The sequence below is a fragment of the Schistosoma haematobium genome, chromosome 3 (genome assembly GCF_000699445.3).
Source record: "Schistosoma haematobium chromosome 3, whole genome shotgun sequence".
NCBI classification, from domain to species: Eukaryota; Metazoa; Platyhelminthes; class Trematoda; order Strigeidida; family Schistosomatidae; genus Schistosoma; species Schistosoma haematobium.
Genome location: NC_067198.1, coordinates 30,614,984 through 30,636,511, shown reverse-complemented (window position 1 = coordinate 30,636,511; position 21,528 = coordinate 30,614,984). Strand labels below are relative to the sequence as shown.

At 31.8% G+C, this 21,528-nt stretch overlaps 1 protein-coding gene across 2 annotated transcripts; it reads right to left on the bottom strand.

Annotated features, from left to right (window-relative positions):
• Positions 1-4,979: 4,979 nt before the first annotated feature.
• Positions 4,980-21,312, bottom strand: MS3_00005500 (uncharacterized protein). 2 transcript variants are annotated; one of them, XM_051213572.1, is made up of 6 exons: positions 21,039-21,312; positions 20,369-20,611; positions 20,129-20,328; positions 14,055-14,415; positions 8,902-14,017; positions 4,980-5,484 (listed from the first exon to the last, which is right to left on the bottom strand). In XM_051213572.1, the coding sequence occupies exons 1-4, from the start codon at positions 21,234-21,236 to the stop codon at positions 14,124-14,126; spliced, it is 933 nt and encodes a 310-aa protein (XP_051069562.1). In that variant the 5' UTR covers positions 21,237-21,312; the 3' UTR covers positions 4,980-5,484; positions 8,902-14,017; positions 14,055-14,123. The 2 variants fall into 2 exon arrangements, with proteins under 2 accessions (XP_051069562.1, XP_051069561.1); XM_051213573.1 differs by lacking the exon at positions 4,980-5,484 and adding an exon at positions 16,043-16,165 and having other exon boundaries at positions 8,902-12,953; positions 14,181-14,415.
• Between the last annotated feature and the right edge of the window lie 216 nt (positions 21,313-21,528).

Genomic DNA, 21,528 nt, shown 5'->3' with positions numbered 1-21,528 from the left:
AACAGAAGTATAATAAAGAGCAGTAACCACCGCGTCTGAGGAAGTAGTGGATTCATTTGGTTGCTCTATTCACATCCACGTATGACTCTTGGGTAAGCTTCTGAACATTCATATCAGGAGCAGTGAAATTATTCAGCTACCTAAAGTAAAAGTCCTGTTTACCTCAACTAGATTTAGTAAAGTATACTACATCAATATTCTTCATGAGTAACACATATTTCCGAAACACACAACACTCAAGAAAATATAAAATATTTAGTACAGAAGAATTGAACAGAATTTGTTTGTTTGATGGTAATGCTTAGAATTCCATTTGAATTTCTTTTGACTGAACAGTCTAAAATTGGTATGTCATTGTTTTCATTTTGTATCAGGAATAGAATTTTTAAATGAACTTAGAAAGTATTTATCAGTTTTGAAATGTTTCTTATGAATATTTTTTCAATCATGACAAATTTATCATCTACAGACCTCAGCTAAATGTGTGGTTTAATTTTGCTGACAAAGATAAACACTTAGTATGTGACAAAAATAAGTTAGCGAAAATCCTGGATACAGGGGATCTCATGGTCAGTTCATTAACCAGTTTGTATTAAACCTCTTTGAGGGTAACAGCAAATGAATTTAGATATCGTGTAAAGGATTTCACGATTAAATTAATGTTCATAGGGCATTTTCTAGATTAAGTAATATCATTAATCAACTTATCACTAGTTAATTGTAGAGATTTGTATCAGAATACTAGTGTATAAACGTTTTGATGATTGATTACAAAATTTTTACTTAATATCACATAAATGTTTAGTGGTATCGTGTAAATTATATCGAATTGGCTTCAGTGTACTGCATAAATATTTAGATAAATCATCTACTCAGGTGTTTGTTGAGCTAACCATGGGCCTTAGTGAGAAATGAAATTTCTGAATTTTTAACAAATCATAGTAGCGTAAAGTAAACCATGAAAAGAAGTTAATGAATGTCTTTATCTCTTTTAAAAGTTCTCTTGTCCCTAGATTATCTTTATTCTCATTAATCTTTAGAGTTTTGTACCGATCGTCCCCAGAAATTCAGTGAGCACATACACAAGAGTGTTTTCATCATAATCCTAAATGGAGTGCATGGACTGTGATCTATGAATCTTCATCATTGCATGCATTTTATGCTGCATAGGAACTATTTTTAGAAGTTAAATACAGAAGAAAGTGATGATACTGTAACACAGGAATAAAATATAATTGGAAATGTAAGTAATACTTTTGCACACATTAAATAATGTTTAGGTTAACACAAATAAAGAATGGGAATCAACCTCACAGTTGATTGGATACGTCTTTTTCAACATGGAGTTACGAACAACATACTTAAATGAATCTATTGATTATTCTCTTTTCATTGCTATATTTACTTGGTGAAATTTTTGAAGTGCCTATCTACCCGGTAAAAAGACCTAGTTTATGACTTGGATTTCATACGAATTACTTTGTGACTTCATTGAGAAAATGGATGAATGGAGGTAGTAAGTGGAATGCATCTACATCAGCACAACTCATTAATCATTTATATGTACGTGCAGTAATAGTACTTATATATATATATATATATATATATATATATATATATATATATATATATATATATATATATATATATATATATAAATTGGACGTAGTGGAATGTTTGGTTTGTGTATTTAGGGTCTACCGTAGAATCGAGGAAGTACTGGTCCGTTGGATTTCATTCTCCATTGTTCTTGTTTTGTTATTTCTCCTGCTCTGACTAGCTTGTTTAACGTCTTTGAGATTTGGTTGTCTAATTTTTTGAAAATACAGAAAATTGTACTTAGATCCCAGTCCTGTACGAATAACGAAGAAATATTTTATGTATTAGAAATCAAATGAGTGCACAATCAAGTCATATTGCATTCTGAATTACATCATTAGAATAGTGATGAAAATTGCAATTCGTAAACATGTTCTGCCAATTCACTGACTTTAAACTTAATGATCTCATAAATTAACTTGATTTGAATCAAAATGGTCAGTGCTTCAAACAAATTCATTCATAATCAGTCAACATAAATTTACGCCACAGATTAGCAATGACGCATTTATGAGATATTTATAATATCGTCGTAATAAGATTAAAGCGTTGTTATGATGAATGGAAGAGGATATGTGCACAAAACACTATATAATTTGAATAGTTTTTCAAGAATTCTTATCGAGAAATCAAAACGAAATATTTATGTGACAAATGAAAACATAGTTAAATAACATCTCACGGAACCTCTAGAGTAGAAAATCGTTGATAGTATAACTTATAACGATGTGGAAGCAAAAAGTACTATCTGCCTATCACTTTCGATCTCCTGAATACACATAAACTAATAATTCCTCTATGGTTCATCATGACCACAAAGAATTTATCATACTATAAATTGGCTATATAGTTATCTAAATTATTGAAACCACTACACAAAGAGAAGACATGAATACCATCCTGGAAAATACAATATTTTTCCTTAAGAATAGGATAATTCAGGTATAACAAATGTGTTCATTGTATCATAATTTCATCATTCTTTACAAACATGTCTACAGAAAAAAAAATTAAAAAACAAAATAATACCTTAGGACCATTTTCAACTATAACACCACTCATCCTGAATTGTTTCTTTAATTTTAACACCAATCAACCTCTGACCTGTTCTTGCATATATATATATATATATATATATATATATATAAATATATAAAAGTACTATTACTGCACGTACATATAAATGATTAATGAGTTGTGCTGATGTAGATGCATTCCACTTACTACCTCCATTCATCCATTTTCTCAATGAAGTCACAAAGTAATTCGTATGAAATCCAAGTCATGAACTAGGTCTTTTTACCGGGTAGATAGGCACTTCAAAAATTTCACCAAGTAAATATAGCAATGAAAAGAGAATAATCAATAGATTCATTTAAGTATGTTGTTCGTAACTCCATGTTGAAAAAGACGTATCCAATCAACTGTGAGGTTGATTCCCATTCTTTATTTGTGTTAACCTAAACATTATTTAATGTGTGCAAAAAGTATTACTTACATTTCCAATTATATTTTATTCCTGTGTTACAGTATCATCACTTTCTTCTGTATTTAACTTCTAAAAATAGTTCCTATGCAGCATAAAATGCATGCAATGATGAAGATTCATAGATCACAGTCCATGCACTCCATTTAGGATTATGATGAAAACACTCTTGTGTATGTGCTCACTGAATTTCTGGGGACGATCGGTACAAAACTCTAAAGATTAATGAGAATAAAGATAATCTAGGGACAAGAGAACTTTTAAAAGAGATAAAGACATTCATTAACTTCTTTTCATGGTTTACTTTACGCTACTATGATTTGTTAAAAATTCAGAAATTTCATTTCTCACTAAGGCCCATGGTTAGCTCAACAAACACCTGAGTAGATGATTTATCTAAATATTTATGCAGTACACTGAAGCCAATTCGATATAATTTACACGATACCACTAAACATTTATGTGATATTAAGTAAAAATTTTGTAATCAATCATCAAAACGTTTATACACTAGTATTCTGATACAAATCTCTACAATTAACTAGTGATAAGTTGATTAATGATATTACTTAATCTAGAAAATGCCCTATGAACATTAATTTAATCGTGAAATCCTTTACACGATATCTAAATTCATTTGCTGTTACCCTCAAAGAGGTTTAATACAAACTGGTTAATGAACTGACCATGAGATCCCCTGTATCCAGGATTTTCGCTAACTTATTTTTGTCACATACTAAGTGTTTATCTTTGTCAGCAAAATTAAACCACACATTTAGCTGAGGTCTGTAGATGATAAATTTGTCATGATTGAAAAATATTCATAAGAAACATTTCAAAACTGATAAATACTTTCTAAGTTCATTTAAAAATTCTATTCCTGATACAAAATGAAAACAATGACATACCAATTTTAGACTGTTCAGTCAAAAGAAATTCAAATGGAATTCTAAGCATTACCATCAAACAAACAAATTCTGTTCAATTCTTCTGTACTAAATATTTTATATTTTCTTGAGTGTTGTGTGTTTCGGAAATATGTGTTACTCATGAAGAATATTGATGTAGTATACTTTACTAAATCTAGTTGAGGTAAACAGGACTTTTACTTTAGGTAGCTGAATAATTTCACTGCTCCTGATATGAATGTTCAGAAGCTTACCCAAGAGTCATACGTGGATGTGAATAGAGCAACCAAATGAATCCACTACTTCCTCAGACGCGGTGGTTACTGCTCTTTATTATACTTCTGTTAGTTATGACCATAAGTAACCAATAAATCGTTTTTAAGTGACCACCACGTTGATCTGGTCTGATGTGACCTTCCAATTGAAAGACATTATTATCCTATTATATTAATGTGACTCATAATTTTACTCATTTCGATAAGACACGTAATATTGGTTGGAACAGATAAAGTTTAAAGCCAAGTTGTCCTTGTTCTGACTATAGCTTTCACATAGACTCTGTGCTCGTTAGTATCGCGTTTACGGTTCTAGTAGTATATCTGTAGGACAAATTAAATCCTACAACTTATTTTTCCTAGGTTACTGAGTAATAACAGTATCTCAACGAACAAAATTTAATTAAGTAGGCGTTACTGGAGGGGTTAATCTAGTTTCGAGGTGTTTTCTATTCTGGGTATGGCTATGGACAAGTAACAAAACGATGCATAACAAACTCCAGTAATGCTTGGATATGTAGATTGTGAACAACTTGTGAACACTCATTTGTTATTATTTTTAGTTCTGACATAAGAACAAACGTCTTATTCTTCTCTCAAATGAAATCCGAAGCAACGTTAGTAACTGATTATAGAGTCAATGTTCTATTATATATGATTAGCTGGACAAGAAGTGCTGTTCATTAGTTGTTGGAACTATTAGTTGTAATTTATCATTCAAACGAACAAAATAATTACTATTAAGTCCAATCTTTTACCGAAAATGTTAGTAACAAACTCAAATACATAGTATAAGGTTGACTATTTTTATAGACAAGAAACTTCTTGTCTTGAATTTCTATCTATAATAAGTTTTTTTTTGTAAGACACCAAAACACAGTTAAGGCAGTATGTAACAAGTTGATTCGTGCTTTTAACACGTTTATAGTTTGAATGAAAATAGCTAATACAACATATCGTATGTAAAATTTCAAAATATCATTTGTTCAGAGTTAGCAATTGCATGAGGATTTCTAAAACGTAAATTCGCGATGTATTGCATATGCAATTAAGATTTGTCCAGTTAATTCTTGTGATTTAAAATATAAATCAATCCAATACGTTCCTGACCGAAATCAAATACAGTATAGAATCTTTCCATAAGAACATTACCAAGGATATAATGATCATCGAATTCAAATGGTGATGTACATAGTGTTTCGAACCACCTGACATTCTGTAATCGAACAAGAAAAATAGAAATAAAAAACTATGTTGTTTTGTTCTCATTGGTTGAAATTATAACTCCTGAAAGAATGAAATATTAAATAGTTAGTAAATTCATCGTTCCTTCGCTTCCACGTTTATTGAATGGTGAAACTTAATCGTCGGTGTGAAAGTATATGCTTCATGTTTACTAACATTTTATGTTAATTAACACAGTAGTCCACATGAATTTTATAGACATTTATTTAAACTTCACTTCTAATGGAATCCACTCTATTTCATTATAAACCTGCGTAGATTGTAATGGCTTAGCCTCGCTTATCGATCACCTTGATAACCGTTATTATTATAAATCCCAACGGTATTTGAAATCAGAAGTCGATATGAAGCGGCGACTACAGTTTATTAACGGATAGTATGGATGACAAAGCTACAAACCTATTGAGAGGATATGAAGCAGAGAAGAGAATGATGTGTGTGCGAGAGAATACAGGGTCGAATTTGTAGTCAAATCTCATAAGAGCACAGTAAGGCAAAGGCAATAAATAAGATTCGAGTACATATATACGTGGTGAAGAGAATGGATCATCGAGCAATATTTAAGCTATCAACATTTAAGTTTGAGAGATATGTGCGTAGGCTGTCACATGTGATCATAAATAGTACGAAAAAATATGCGAATTGTTACTGTTTTAATAACATTGTCTGTTAAATAAGTTAATAAAAGGTCTTAACCAAAATTAGCCTTAATCGAAATGGATTGAAGGAGAGTTGTTGCTAATATACTTTAAATATGAAAGAAGTAAACATTTATGATATACCAAAATCTTGCTTACTTTTTCTCATGAATAAAGCTAATTTTTATTCATGCATTGACTTCAACTGGATGAATATTTTCAATAATCATTTATGATCAGAGAAGGGTTTTGTGGATATTATAGTAATTTAATAGTTGAATTCATGAGTCAATTGAAACTAGACCACAATGGAAAACCTGGAAGCAGTGGACGGCAGTTTCATCCTAATATGGGACTCCTCAGCAGTGCGCATCCACCATCCCCCTCAGGTTTATCCCAGTGTTATTTAAATTTTAATACACTACAAAGTATTACCTTAACCCCTAATCTTATGAAACCGCCCACATAGTTACATTTTTATCAACTAAGTATAAAAATTATATTTTTGACTTAGTTCTAATTTACTTTTAACAAAATTTTCAATATACCTTTTAGTTCAATGCCGTTGAAATAAATGACACTTAAGTTAATTCTCTCAATATCTATTTTATGTAATTTTTATATTGTCGAATAGTAATAATCACTGGTTTATTGATAAAAGCACTTCATTTTCATTGTATTTCATATACCGATACCGATTCGGTATTTATTACTTTCTTCAACTTTCATTAGAAACTTCTATTTTTCAATGCCGACTTAACTACGCTTACTATTCTAGTTACATGTTTGTCTGTGTTAATAATAAAAAACTTTTTTAGGCAACTATTATACGTTGATTGTAATTAATTAGTAAATATATGATGATAAGTTCAAATTAACTCTTAGGCATGATAATTTACGGGTTACATCTAACAAGGAACAAGGACAGAGAATGATTGGTGTGGAAACGAAGGACAATAAAGTCTGAAACGATTGACTGATATTTTGCAAATGAAGTATTTACTATATGGTTCTCAGATCTTACTTACATGTTCTGCAATTTTATGTTCTAATACATTCGATTATCCCCACTTGTTCACTACAATATTAGTTTGAATTCGGTGTATAATTTCGTGATGGTGATAAATAATTTGAAGTTGCTCTTTGACTGATGTTTACATTGTCTTTCAAAAAATTAAAGTCACGTTTTATATAGTAATAATAATAATAATAATAATAATATAATGACATGACAGACAATCAACGTACACTATCCAACAACAGTTGGATCAAAATATATCTAGATGCATGAACATATTCGTGCATTATCTACTCAGACTCATAAAGATTATTTTTATTCTTCGTCACTTTGTTTTATTCTATACTATTCTAATATTTTCAATAAATGATTAAAGCTTTGCTGATAACCAGATTTTTATTCAAATAAGATATTTTGATTACTAATGTTTGAGGTGATGCTTATATGAACTTGACCAAAGAATGGAATTTCAGGCAAATCATTAAGACTGACATTTCCACTAGGTAAAGTGTACCTAAAGCATTATTAAGTTTATTAATATTCAGATGTGAAACGACATCAGTTCAGTTGATGGCGAAAATTCTGTTTGTAGTTCGATTTTTTATATCTTCAGCATACCAATTGCATTGTTACAGTAGATCTGATAATCCAAATGTTACAAGTTGTAAACAGTCAGTAAGATGCTTTGTTTAAATCAAACTTTTGAATGTTAAATACACGCCATTGCTATTATTTTAATTTTTTTATCATGTTGCTGTGCATGATGTGCATGAATTCTGTATGAATACCATGTAGTTCATACAAGTTTTTATTTGTATGTGATCTTGCATTTGTAAAATTTGTTTGCGAAAGAAACATATTACATCAGTAATCTAAACCATCAATCAACGTGTTCCATGCAGTTCAGTTATCATTCTACACTTCCACTAACAACTCCACATTCTATAAAAGAATGGAAGCATATGTTTTAATGTGTCATTAGGAAGTGCAACAATTTACATAAAGTGATGAAATTATTTCAAAGTGGAGTCACAATTAAGACACAAAATTCGTTTTCACCTAGTTGTTTTATCCCCGTCTCAAAATATGGATATTATTATTCACTTGTGCTTTTACGACACTTGTCGTTTTACTATACAACATACAACATACTTATGACATGCTTACAAATATGTTTGTAGTTATTGCCAACTGAATCAAAGCTGATTGACATATACATCCACAACCATATATATATAAAACACAAAAGATGTTCAGGTGCAAAATATCTATTATTCATAACCACCTTCAATTGAAAAATCTGCTGCGAATTTGTTAATGTGAATGAATGAACATTTACTTCATGTGAGAAAAGAGATTTAAAATATCTCACTGAGAAATTCGTTAGAAAATGAAGTCTTCAATTAACCATGAATTTATGTGTAGTGAGGTGGAGTGACATTCATTTCATTAGTTGAATTAAACGTGTTTCTTTACTTTAGAAATCGTTTGCCGAAAGAATAGGCACTAAGCCAAATGTCGGGAAGTCACGAATTCACCTAAACATATCCAGCATTTAAACTAGACACGAACGAAGACCGTTTAAATACTTCTGTCTTTCAAACTAAAATCGTGACTAAAATATCAACCTGGGTCTCATAATGTCGAATAAACTTCAGATTTATATGTGATTGTCCTTTTCAGTTTTAATGAATAACTAGTCATTAAACCATATTACTGCATTGACACTCACCATCAAGTATTTACACCAACATTGTCCTTTTCTGATAACCTGAACGCAAACATAATCGTTATTTCTTTTTCACAAACATACACACTGATATTATATGTGAAAATTGTATTTGAAATAATCTCAGCGATTGTAATTTAAAATAATTCCATAGTTTCATCCAGCAATCTTGTTTGAACCTCTTCAGGGTAATAACCAAAGTGAAAATCATTAAAGAAATGTATAGTGTTTAACAATCAAATCAAGTCTATACTGTGCTATTCAATCGTATTCAGATGTTGACTTTAGTAAGTACAATAACATGAGTCAGCTATATGAGGATCATGTGAAAAGTTCACAATATCAAAATAAATGACTGAATGAATTATATGTGTATGTATGTGTAAGACTGAGTTATTAATAGTTAATATTCGGTGTTAATTTGTTTTATAAAAAGTGCAAGTTGAGGTTGAAATTTTTGTGAGTAGTCAATGTGCATGTAAAGTGCGAACCATCAAATACATAATTGTATTGCTAAAATAACCCAGATTGATTTCTGTCAGAATAATGATGCATATGAAATAAACAGGTTGGATAGAGAAAGAGTCCGATTACTTGTGAATGAACATTTGCCATGTGGTAGCTAGTTGAATACCGTTTCCATTCAGGCTGTTCTTATTCGTTTTTGATTGAGATCATGAATCGATTGACATCAGACCACAATTAAAAACCTGGAGTCACTGGATGGCCATTTTGTCCTAGTATGGGTACCCTCAGCAGTGCGCATCCCCGATCCCACCCGCGGGACTCGAACGCAGGTCCTTCAGTCTAGCTCACGAACGCTTAACCTCCAAACCACTGAGCCGGTATCCAACGATGTTATTGTCTAACTCCAACCAATCTACGAAATCGCGCCAACATTTGCCATTCTACTGAGGTAGATACCTGTTTCAATCTGACTTGGATTAGCTCTACTGGTCACGACTACTCACTAGAACTCTTATTAGCTCTTATTAACCCGGCGCTTCCGCTATCAATCTTTATTTTATGTGCCAAAACCTGAAAATTAAACATACACAAACAAACAATTCATTCAGTTATCTTCAGATTGTGGACTTTTCACATAATCCGCGTATAACTGACTCATGTTATCCTACTTACTAAAACCAACATCTAAATATGATTGGATAAACACAATGAAGTTTTGATTTGATTGTTAAACATTATATATTCTTTGAAAATTTTGATTTTGATTATTACCCAGAAGAGGTTCAGACAAGTTTACTGGACGTAACGTTGGAATTATTTAAGTTTCAATCGCTAAGATTATTTTATTATTGTTAATGGCTTTATTCAATATTTTATTTCGGTACAATATAGAATTCACAGCACAAGTTTCTTTTACAAAACAAAAAAGGAAAAGGTGAAAAATTACGTGAATCTATACAACTTTTCAATTAGAGACATGTATAAGAATACAGGTTATCGACTAGGTCATCTCCAACAGCCTGTTTGTCACACAGTATATCTACTAGGTAAGGTATTACGAAATTTTTATACCTTTGCTTGCGTGCTTTGATTTTTATACATTTAGGTCCCGTCCTATCAGAAGATATACAAATGATGTCTTCTATATACCCGGCGCCCAACTTCTGTCAAAGTATTCGCTCTAATATTGACGAATATTCCTATAAATATACCCTGATAATTTGTATTCTGAGCGTCTAAGTGTGATATGTCCCATTGTTGCTGGCATCCATATCTCCTTTAGTCGTTGAATCGTTATCTAACCAAAAGTCTAATAGTTTTGTGTAAACACTGTATATACATTTCAGTAATCATAAAACTACATCATGAGGCAAACCTGAACTGCAAATCCTGAAGATTCAGGGAGAAGAGGCAAACCAAACAACATATTGCACAAAGAATTGGATGCAGACAACAAAAGAATAATTAACACTTGGAAACAAGTGAACAGTAGATCCGAATAAAGAGTTGGTTAAAGAACTGTGATTCGCTGCCTATGATTCACGAGGGGTCACAGGTGTGAATAAGTAGGTAAGTATGTTTATCTTCACTCTTGAATTTGTAATAGTACGAATTCATCAAACAGATTCTATAAGCGATAGTTAACACTGACATTTGAGTCAGGATTTAATGAGCCTATTTCTGTTAGAGGTGAAATGTCTAACTAATATACATACGAGTGTGATTTGTGATTAGTCTTGTATGTTTACACCTTCTCTGTATTTTGGCCAATCTTGATGTAGTGTATTTATTTTCTTGTTGTGAGTCCAACCGTATACAAGACTGTATAAGTATTGAACTCAACAGTCCCCTTGTAGTTCTGAAAATGGGATTTTGATCTTGACACTTATAAATGTGGATAGATTCGCCTTATTAATCATCCACTTTATTTTGACTTTACAATAAATAGGGAGGCGTTATCTAGGTTTCATGCAGTTGTGAATTTAAGACCCAAGTATTTCTACAGTTTGTTCTTTTCAGGAAAGGTCTGAACACCGACTTCTGACTGTAAATTAATTCTGTATTTCATACAACGTAACTTCTATAAATATGATTCACCTTTTAATCCACGAATTATGTACCCGACTACGCCTAGAATGATGCACTTTCATTCTGAATAGCGTCAACATTAATAATAAACATAGATCGAAATAAATACTGCTGTGATTAACACTACGCATACCTAGGGATGGTTCTACCATAAACTACGAATTCACATCCAGTATACTTGAACCCAACCCTTTATGAAAGTGGAGAGTCTAACTAAACCTTATTGTCGTCTTCACAATACTAAATAAACCATCGTTTGCATACATTGGTGCTATCAAGTAAGTAGATCTCCTTAATTTTATCATGCATAACTTTACCAAAAATAAAACCGTCTCATCCTTACTCTTACTTCTTATGAATTACTTGTAAGTTTTCGGAACTTCTGAATAATTTGTTAATCTGTGAATGAAGTAAAATCGATACCACTATTTTCTGATTTATTATTACCTGTAGCTCGATCCTCCCTTTAAAAATAATCAAACTTATAACTCCATTTTGTTCCACCGATGAAATTTTAAGAACATACAGTGCTTAGTTATTATTTTTACTCAACATGTTTACTAAACCTCTCTCCTTATAGATATTTAGTGGCCCGTTGATCTGACTCCAATTTATATTGTATGGATGTTTGTTATCGCCTTTTCTCGTATATCATCGTCGACCTAAATCACGTTAGTCAATAACGGAATTTAGATAAGTCAAATAACGAGAATGGGATTTTGAATACATATATTTTGTATGTAAAGTGAATGTAATAGAACAGAGCAAAATGACACGCAGGGAAGATGGCTGGGAAGCCAACTCCATCTTTGTCAAGCGTTACTCAATATTTATAGTCAGACAAAATAAAGCTACAGACATGTGATTAATGGAATAAGAAGGGCACACACATATACGCTCATATAAAAACAGTCTAGATTGATAAGCGAATAAATAACAAGGTCAAAGTATGGCTCGAGTAGAATGAATAAAATGGGATGTCCGGAAGCTCGAATAAGGTATATGGGCTTGGCATAATTACCGACACTACAGATATTATACCGCCCCACGATACACTATTTATACTTCAGTAGGATATCGCAATCCTCCTATCGAAAATTAATGGTTCCCAATTGCTACCTCAAATTATTATAATCCTTGTAACAAAAATGTTCTATCAAGACAATTCATAAGTAGCGTCTTACGAAAAATTTAACACTAAACATATATACATATATAGATATACACCTTTTCTTCTTACACCAACTTCACAATGCGTGTATATTGACACAAACAATTTGTTTATTTATTTCTTTTTTATTGCATACAACCATTTATTTTCGTCAATGAGCTCATCTCTATGCTCCCACAGCATCAGCCAGTCCAATTCTTCTCTGACCGAAATCGAATACAGTATAGAATTTTCCCATAAAAACATCACCAAGAACCCAATAGTTAGGAGGTAACGAAAAATGAGATTGAAAAGGTGACAAACAAATTGTTTTAAAGAAATCGGTCTCCTGTAATTGAACAAAAAATACATTAGTATGGAAGCAAATTGTTTCCATCTTGTTGGTCTGAATAGTGACCGTCTGAAAGATTATTCAAAGATTAGCAATCATTTCCTCTATCTGGTTATTTGTTCATTACAAATTGTAATATACATCACTCAATAAGAAACTAATGATTCATGTTTTCTCTGAGATCGCCTTTCTTCACATTACTTCACATGGATTATGTTGACATCAGTTTAAACTTCGTATTCAATAAACTTTAATGTTTCAAATGATTGTATTAAGTTGGTAATGCACACAGTGGATCGTTTTTCATCATATATACTTTATTTAAAACAGTTATTTGCAACAAAATCTCCCTCACTCTCAGCTTACTAAAAATTAAAAATGATGTGGTCCATTTAGCTCATTCTTTACTCCTAAATTTTCTTAATACGAATATTTTATATAATGTACAAAAATTCTATGTTTTAGTTTTCTATTCACAGTAAACGATGATGAGCTTAATCCACTAATGGTTTAAGTACTATTGTGGTGTGTGCTACTGATGTAGATAGATATAAGTAGTATGTATCATCAATCAAAAGTGAAATACCTGGCAACAGAGTGTTAAGAAGATTGGAGAAAGCAGAATGAGAACAGAGAATGATCGGTGTGGAAACGAAGGAACAATAAAGTCTGAGACGATTGACTGATATTTTGCAAATGAAGTATTTACTGTATGACTCTCAGATTTTGATAACATGTTCTGTAATTTTATGTTCTAAAACATTCGATTATCCCCACTTGTGTTCTTTGTGACTAAACTACTATAAAATTTGTATTAACAGTTTCTTAAATTTCCATATAGCTGTATTTTTAATAAATTACCTCTACATGTGTCCCAAAAAAGAAATATTATGATAGTGTTATCCGTCCATCTAAGTTAGCCAGATAACAAACGGACGTGGAAATTTACTGTGGTATAAATATGTCAATCGCTGACTCTGCAGTTTAGTGTAGATTGCATAATTTCGGTTGTGAAATACACCAGTAATTTCATATAAATGTTTCATATGAATTAAACTGACCTGTTCATTGAGATGTACCTTTTGAAAACAATCTTACCTATTACAACTTCAAACTGACTGGAACTTCATAATTTTAACAAACAATTCTGTATCAAACATGTCTATCTCATAACTGGTACAGTGAATAGCATTGTTTAAGACAAAATGAATTGCTTGTATGTACCTTGACTACATAGTGTTGTGGCTTCAGAATGTACTTTTTCCTATGAAATATGAACTCAATCGAAGGGAGCATATCAATTCGACCACAGTCAATGACGTTTCTTCCAAAATTATCAAAAGCATGAAGTAAAGAATTGATTCTTTCCACTTGTTCATTTGGTCCAATAATTAAAGATGTTCCAGTATCAATAACAGCAGAACATATGTTGCAAAAGTTTATCCCATTTATTTGCAAACTAAATGTATATATAAAACATTTTATTACAAATATTTATAAAGACTGTTTTACCCATCATTACGAATATTTTCCGATAAAGATATACGAATGTAACATAATATCTGTTCCTGAAATATTTCATTCAACAATTACCTATCTCGGATTACAGTGACATTTGTAAGAAGAAAAGTATGTGAAATATTGAACGTGAAGAAGTGATAAACAGGATGGGATAAACTATTGTGATTTTATTTGGAAAGTCGTTATAACTCGTTGCCTTGTATCCTATTAACATATGACGGAATGATACCACCAATTAGAGAACAGTGATTTATCAACCGAACCAATGACACGTAAACCCGTACAAGCAGTCTAGACTCCTTATCTGTCCCTCTTCCTACCTAGCCCTACCTGTTGAGTCCAGAACACCAATCTCAGCCTCTGCGATATGAATTATGTATTTCAAACACATTGGGTTTATATGCAAACCAAACGCACCACAAAACAGAAAATAACATTTGTACAAGATCTATCCGAATGTGGCTGTGAATGTGTAAGACTGTAATTAATAGACTGAACATAAAACAAGTTAATGAATGTGCACAGTTCAGCTACTTAACAATTATACAATAAAAGTATATGTATATTATTGGCCCATAAATAGATTCGAACAGTTACCACTCAATATTATCGTCGAGATATAACAAAAGTATTGTTCAACATTACTCGAATACATTTTAAACCGTCATTCGAACAGTAACTAACATTGGACATTCACTTCAACCTGACCGGAAACTATAATTTAGATGCGTCTCACTGTTGCTACAAACACACTAACTGAGATTCACATTTCAAACATATAATGCAATCCAAGTGACTTATTTATTTCAATCACTGTTTATTTCCCATCCCCGAAATAGTGAAACACTTGTTGAGCCATTACACTCATTCAATGCAAAAGTCATTTGAATTCCATTCTACATTCATCTATCTGTAACCGATACTTAATAATCATATTCAAATTACAGTACCTTCAGGATGATAGTGTTGTGAACAAGAATATTATGGTTACAGTTTGAACTTAATGGCAGTTTGAGCAAAACTGAATATTTTCACACATTACATTATTTGTTAATGTTATGAAAAGAGATTTTCTTCGTATGAATTCTAGTGAAATTAGTAACTGATCAACATTCTTAAGTATTTCAAAGTAGGAATGAGTGCTTCCGATAAACACTTAATTGGTATGATTGAAAAGACGTACGTTGATAAAAAGTAGTCCTCTTGAAAGTACTACCCCTTATGTCTGATGCACTTATTGGATACTTTTATAATCCCAATCTGACAAATTGGTTAGTGATAATCAAACTGGGATCAACTTAAACACTTCTGCTTGAGGTAGACCAAACAACACATTGCATACGAAATTGGATGCAGACATCTGAAGAACGAATGGCAAGTGGAAATAACTAAAAAGGACAGCTAAATAAAGAGTTGCTTGGAGAATTCTGATCGGCAGTCTATGACCCACGAAGGGTAACAGATGTAAGTAACTGAGTAAAGTGCCAATCTGTGTTCTCTCAATTCCCATTGATGTTAAAAAAATATCATGATCATCAAATTAAAATTACGTGAAAATCGACTACCTTAACATTTGAATCGTCCACATATAATTTTGAATAGTAGGTACATATTCAAAATCACCCTTGAAATATTTAGGATTTACACCACCAAGTACCATTTCACCACCGATTCCTTCACCGTTTTCCCTATCAACAAATAAGGAATCTGTGTCTAATTATTGATAGTTTTTCTAATGTAATACACTGAAAGACAAGGTTAATATAATAAACTCTAGTTAGTCGTTTGGACGCTATCTTACCTGATGTAAGAACCAATCACAGTATATGATCATGTCGTTGTGTAAATGTCTATGTGACAAATGATTTAGTAGTTCACCGTCTTTAATGCATATGCTTTATATAAAACAAAATCTACATCATTTGCGATATAAAATACATTTACACGATGACAAAATTGAGTTGACCTGAAAAAATGTGATGTATTTCCGCCAGTCTTCAAACAATCTGGTGAAATATAAACTTGTTTTTTTGATTGAGATCATAAATCAAATAATGTTAGACCATTATTGAAATCCTGGAAGCACTGGACAGTCATTTCGTTTTAGTGTTGGACTCCTCAGCAGTGTGCATCCATGATCCCACTCACGGGTTTCAAACGCATAGCTTCAGTTTAGCTTGCGAACGCCTTACCTCCAGTGCTTCCATGTTTTCAAAGGTTGTCTAACATTAGTCGATTCATGATCTCAACCAAAATCTTTACTATCTACACAACCTAATATTGATAAAAATATAAACTTGTCGAGGCATTTTATTTGAAAATTGATAATGGTCAATTAAATGAAAGTTCAAATAAACTAAGTGATAATTGTAAATAAAAGAGAGAGAAAATTAACATAGTATGGAACGAATAGGAAATCGTCACATAATCATGGGCCATAAAATGATTTAAGGATTACTAGGACAAATTTAAGATTACTACAAATTGTTTCTGCACATATAAGGGAGTTTTTAATTTACGAATCGTCATGGCTTCTATAAACTTAAGAATTTGTCCTTGACATTTTCTAAACAACGTTTTAAAAGCTGTATTGATGTCACTTTTATTTGAGAAAAAAGCTCTATCTCCCAGAATTTACTTCTCATTTGCTCAGGTTAAAATTTCTAATTTTACGATCAATACTCAAATAGAAAATCTATGTTCCTTTGAACTTTATGGTTCCCAACCAATTCCATGGTTCGCAAATCAGACGAAGGTATATTTTGACTTGTGCTAGATCAGATAATGTGGTCTTTGAACCTGACAAATGTTTTGGCGTGTTTGTTGGGAATAAATGTGACTGTGGGGTAAAAATGCTATCTATACTTGATGAGTTCCTGATGGATGTTTCATCTAATATTAATGTTAGATTATTGACATCCAGAGTAAATTACAATCTAATGAAGCTTCTTAAACTGAATGTTATAAACAAAGTGGAATTCAGTTTACTGAAGCCTACCTGTTCTGTACTCCCGAATTTATATGGATTACATAAAATTCATAAACTTAATAATCCATTACGACCGATATTGACCATTTGTTGTTCACTTACAAATATACTGGCAAAATGGTTATCAAATTGCTAAACTCGATCCGTGAACTAACTGATCTTTCCGATGGCATTAATATTAAAGAAAAACTATGCATTCCTTTGACATAAACACGCTTTTTACGAATGTACCTCAAACTAAGAATGTTATTTCTTTTGTGACCATGTATGGAGTAATTTCCCCCTTTTTCCTATTCGATCAACAATTGAAACAACTAGTTTATTTATTTGTTCCGAAAGTTTAATCCACGTTTGAAGGTGAACATTTTCGACAAGTTGATGGTGTTGTTATGTGTAGCCCGTCGCGACATCTCTTAGCTGATGTATTTATGTTATATGTTGAAAATATCATAAGTGAGATCATCAGAGAGATAACTCCGTATAGGTGATACATGAATGATGTATTATTCATATGTGATGAAGATAAACTCAATGGCGTACAGAGTAATATCGTAATGATCTATGAGGAAGAAAGTAATAACTAATTGCTCCTTTTAGATATACTCTTGAGTCGAAGGGAGGATTGAACCATAAAGCGGTAGCTTTATAAAAGCCAACGCGAACGGGTCAAAATTTTAATCTCCACAGTTTCTGGTCTTCTAAATACAAGCGGGGTTTGGTAAGTGCCTCCTTAATATAAATCAAGAATCTGTACTACAGATTTGTTTGCAGAAGATGCAAAATTGCAGACAGATATACTTATATCAAACGATTATCCACTCAAGTTTATAAATAAATGCAAAAGTCATTCAACAACAAAGCTTCCCTTTAATTTTGCTGCGAAGAAAGTGTTTTTATATCTCTTTTTTCCTTTTAGAGGAGAATCTAACAGTGTTATCCGGAGACAGAGACTTAATGCAGTTATTGAAAATACATTTTATGCTGCTAAACTGGTTTTGACTAAACGGACTAAGCAAATGATTTGAAATAGATCTAGACATTGCATGACAAATTACGCCGGATCCCATTGGATTTACCAATTTACACGTTTTTATGAATACATACACTAAGGCAGGAGTAATCGACTCAGTGGTCTAGAGGTTAAATGTTTGCGCGTGAGACCGATAGGTCCTGCTTTCTAATCCCGCGAGCGGGGTCGTACTAGGACGAAACGAATTTCAAGTGCTTCCAGGTTTTCCATGGTTGTCTAGCTCTAATCGACTTTTGAATTCAACTATTAGATTTCCTATTCGTTGCCTCTTACTTTTCGCTCTCTTTTATTTACAATTATCACTTAGTTTATTTGAACTTTCATTTAATTGACCATTATCAATTTTCAAATAAAATGCCTTGTTAAGTCTGAAATGATTTTGTGGAAATACATTACATTTTCTCAGATCAGCTTCGTGTTTTCGTTATACCATCAAAACGGATTAAGTGATTTAAGTAAATATTAATGATGTGCATTGGGTCAATTACAAGCATCTCTAGGTTTATGAAACAATGTTTCTTTACAAAACAAATGTTTGACATACTTTCATTGCTTAACCTGCTATAATTGGTTGAAATTAAAAAATCAGAAGTAAAGGAAATACATAGAATATTGAAAACTGCAGTTCACTGTGATTCATTATCAAACACTGGGAATCTAGTTATGCATAAATCGAATCAATTATATAACTTGCTGAAAAGCTGTTATGTTCGTGTGGTTTACATTTCACAAGTTTCCGAGAACTAGTGTTATTCTTAACCGTTTTAACTTTATCTACTCAACTAATTTTCTACTGTTTCAGAAGATGATCTTCTTTATAACTGAATTTCAGTGGATCACTTAACAGTTACATATTATTTGTGTTTACCATGCCTTTTATGTTTTGGACATCTACATTTTGAGCTAATGACAATTTATGAAAAACTAACAGAAAAATTGAACAGTACTAAAATAAGAGCTGTTTGGTATCTGAGTCGTTTGAGATATATAAGATCGATAAATACGTCACTACTTTTCTTAATTCTCTAATTCTGTTTATGAACATACATATACGTATGAGGTAAACATATAAAGTGAATTTATATTAGGTTCTCTGAATACTGTTTTGAAAGGAAGCATTTATTCATTAACACAATCGTCGGATACTTAAAGAATATTTCACATGTATTTAAGGTCTAAGGTATATAATGATAAATTACTAAACAATAAACTTTTGTTTCATTTCAAATTCTAGCGGCCATTGCCATGAATTACTTAAGACCTGATCAATGTATGAATAATTTGTTGGTGTTATATCTCTCTCCAGAGAAAATTCTCATAAGATCCGTTTTAAAAAGTACACTAATTGTAGAAATAAGATGGAGATGATCAACAATATCGAGCTATCAATTCATACATACACGTCTCATGAAATTCAAATATATAAGCTTAAAAATAATAACTGTTGTGCAAGAGTTAACTTCAGTACATCCCAGAATCTGATATATATACTTAAATGTTGATTTAGATAATAATCTCACAGCATATATACATCAAATAGGCTAGTGTATACAACAGATTTAATGACTAAGAAAATGAATCACATACAAAGACGTATAGAAAAATATCACACAATTTGTATTATAAACTCACCGATTTAAATAAAATGAAAATATTGGGTTCATATTCACACCATTAGCTAGTATATTCGGGAACATTGGAATGTTTCCATATTCCGATATCCGTCTATTCGACATGCCAATTATTCCATCATATTTATCAGATAAGTAATCGAGATTAAATATACTCCTCATTTCAGCAAACGCTTGATTCCGAATCTCCAACGGGTTTATCTATAACGGTATTTTATTTCGAAACATTCGCAATTCTTACTCGTATAGTGTCCAAACTCCAAAATCCAGAGTAATTACTGTCTAAATATTGGACATTAAAATTGGAACCATCTGCTACATAAGTCGACGATTTCGAGCTATCGTAAAACGAAAACATCCAACAAAATATATCAAGAAACCAACACTTCCTTGAAGCTAACCATGTGTCAGTGGATCCTGTATCAAACAATACTCGTAGCTTTTGAGGTGGAGTTCCAACTGATATCTCACCATAATACTGAAGCTAAATTAAAAGATTATTTCGCATTCAACATTTAGACAGTGTGATATGCAAATAATAATTATTCTTCTATACCTTAAAAATTCTTTTAATTTGAAATAACTTTCAGATAATATGCACTTCTGGTCATGATATTTTGTTATTTGTATCGGTGATTAAATTGCCGGATTTTTCAATGAATCTATGATACTTTGCCTGTTGAGAATTATATCAATGAGCAATATTCCGTTGTATCGATTTTCACAGGCATACTTCAACAGTTAAACACCATAACTTCAACTTCTACGTCGCTGTGTCATCGTGGTTACTTTTGGAAAATAGTCCACTTAGTTTATTTCAAACACAAGAATGAAAGTCTTCATATTTCGTGTTGCTTATTAGATATACATTAAGTTGGATTTCATACTATGAACATGATTGATACACTTACGTTTTCATAATTAATCAATTGTTCCGGTGTAGATGTATTCTGCTTATTCCATTCATACTTCCATTTTCTCGTCGAAGGCTTAAAGTAAGTCGCACCAAGTCCCACCAATGAATCAGATCTTTTCAAAGGGTGGAGAGGAATTCTCACAATCTCACCATATAAATATGGTAGGAAACCGATAATTATGAATAGAATCATTGAAATCGGTTTGAGTATGCTGAAACGTAGTGATGTTTATGTCATTTTTATTTAGTTTTCATCATGTTTTATTGACAAAGATGTATCAAATTAACTAGAAGATTGACTATAAACAAACCTGATTAATAGTGGTAATTCAATACTTGTTTAATGTGCATCACTATCACCAAGAAAGTGGTTCGAATTACTAAGGAAACACATTTCAATTCTGTGAATCATTGTATGATGGGAACAGCTTCTAATGTGTATCAAAATTAAGATAATGTATCAGTGTGATCTCCACCTTAAAAGC